General features: G+C 62.6%; 1 protein-coding gene across 1 annotated transcript in view; it reads right to left on the bottom strand.

The window, feature by feature from the left end:
* TADA3 (transcriptional adaptor 3) overlaps positions 1–1,653 on the bottom strand; it is a 5,012-nt gene that overhangs the window by 1,829 nt on the left and 1,530 nt on the right. Inside the window, exons 3-9 of the mRNA XM_029958334.1 lie at positions 1,608–1,653; positions 1,231–1,481; positions 969–1,074; positions 675–816; positions 410–513; positions 196–305; positions 4–69 (exon numbers count right to left, since the gene is read on the bottom strand). Coding sequence (XP_029814194.1) covers positions 4–69; positions 196–305; positions 410–513; positions 675–816; positions 969–1,074; positions 1,231–1,481; positions 1,608–1,653 — 825 coding nt within the window. The remainder of the gene's footprint in view (positions 1–3; positions 70–195; positions 306–409; positions 514–674; positions 817–968; positions 1,075–1,230; positions 1,482–1,607) is intronic.

The raw sequence follows: 1,653 nt of genomic DNA, 5'->3' as shown, positions 1-1,653 counted from the left end.
GACTCCAGCAGGCCCTGGGCCACCAGCTCCTCCTTGATCCGACCCTCCAGGGACTTGGTGTGGGGGACGCTGCCAGGGCGGAGAGCAGCTGCTGCCCACCACACGCCCTTTGCTCCCTCACTGGGCAGGGAGCCAGCGCTGTGCTCAGTGCACCCATGGGCAGTGCCCAGCTCCGGGCCTGCCTCAGCCACTCACCTGAAGGGCTTGTTCTGGCTACGGGGAGACGTGCCGGCACCATCAGCTCCTGAGTCCTTGCCGGCAATCTCAGGGATGGGGGAGTCCTCCACGGGGGAGATGATGTTTTCCTAGCAAAGGGAGCATGAGGGAAAGGTAAGAGTTAGTGCTGGGTTGTGGTGGTGCTGCCCCCCATGGGGTCAGGCCAGGGCATGGCCCCACAGAGCCCCCTCACCTCCACAAGGGCCTGCAGGAGACGCTGCGTCAGGGGACCGAAGGGACACCCATCCTCTGGCTGCTCATGCTGGGCCTCCGACTTCTTCAGCAGGGCATCGACATCTGGGAGGAAGCAGGAGAGGGAAATAAACAACCCCAAAGGTGACCCAACAGAGGTGAGCAGTGGGGCAGGGCAGCCTCAGCCCCTGGGGCTGGGGCTTGGCTCCACTGGGCATGAGTGCTCCCAGCCCCTCTAGGGAAAGGCAGGGGCGGGATGGGGGCACCTTTGGTGTCCAGCTCAGTCAGTGGCCCCAGGACACCTTTCTTCTTGTCAGCAGCAGCTGCTGCCCGGGCTCCATCCTTCTGCTCCTCCAGCAGGTCCTCCTGTGCCCAGCGCTGGGAATAATGCTTCCCCAGTGGCGGGATCTGCGAGAGCAGGGCTCAGCACAGCTCCTGGAGCCTCCGCCTTGCCTCCCACCTCCCCAGAACTACGGCAGCATCCCAAGCGGGAACATTTGCTGTGAGATACTGGAGAGGATGGGGAGAGACGACACAGGATGGGCTCGGGAGCTTTTCACCTTGTAATGCTCAGCCTCATCCTCTGGCGGCTTGAGCAGCTCCTCCAGGACTCTGACCTCCTCATTAGTGAGATCGGCACAGTACGGCTCCACTGATGCCCAGAACCTGCAGGGACGGATGCACTGTGAGGGAGAGCTTCAGGGGAGCACGTGGGAGCTGACACACGTCCCCCTTCCCCGGGGTACCTTATCCCTCGGCTCTTGTGCTGGATGCTCCAAAGAAGGAGATAGATAATCCCAATGCCCCCCAACAGCCACACACCTGTTTGGAGCATCATTTTTGGGAATGCGGGGCACTTCAATGGGATCATCCTGGAACTCATACTCCTGGATCTTGGGCTGCAAGTTCTTGGACTTGGGCCGGCCAGGGCCAGGCCCAGTCCCATGGCCCCCTTTGCCCTCCAGCTTCTGCTTCTTGGGCTTCCCATGTTTGACAGATGTGCCCACATCGTGGTCCTTGCTCAGCTTCAGGAACCGCCGGTCGCCTTTCTTATCCTGCCAGTCTGTCAGGATCTGGAAGAGAGTTCATGCCCCATCAGGTCCCATGCCCGGGACTGGGCAGGGCCGGGCCGGGGGCAGCCCCTGGACGAGAAGGAGCGGGACAGGGAGCTTGTCCCTGACCCTACACAGTCCCAGCACCTGTGTCTCGGCCTCCAGGACGCGGAGGCGGCGGCTGGCGGAGGAG

The sequence above is a fragment of the Manacus vitellinus genome, unplaced genomic scaffold, assembly GCF_001715985.3.
Source record: "Manacus vitellinus isolate BGI_N305 unplaced genomic scaffold, ASM171598v3 scaffold_14_pilon, whole genome shotgun sequence".
NCBI lineage: Eukaryota > Metazoa > Chordata > Aves > Passeriformes > Pipridae > Manacus > Manacus vitellinus.
Note: the sequence above shows the minus strand (reverse complement) of the source record. Positions and strands in the feature narration are given on the sequence as shown.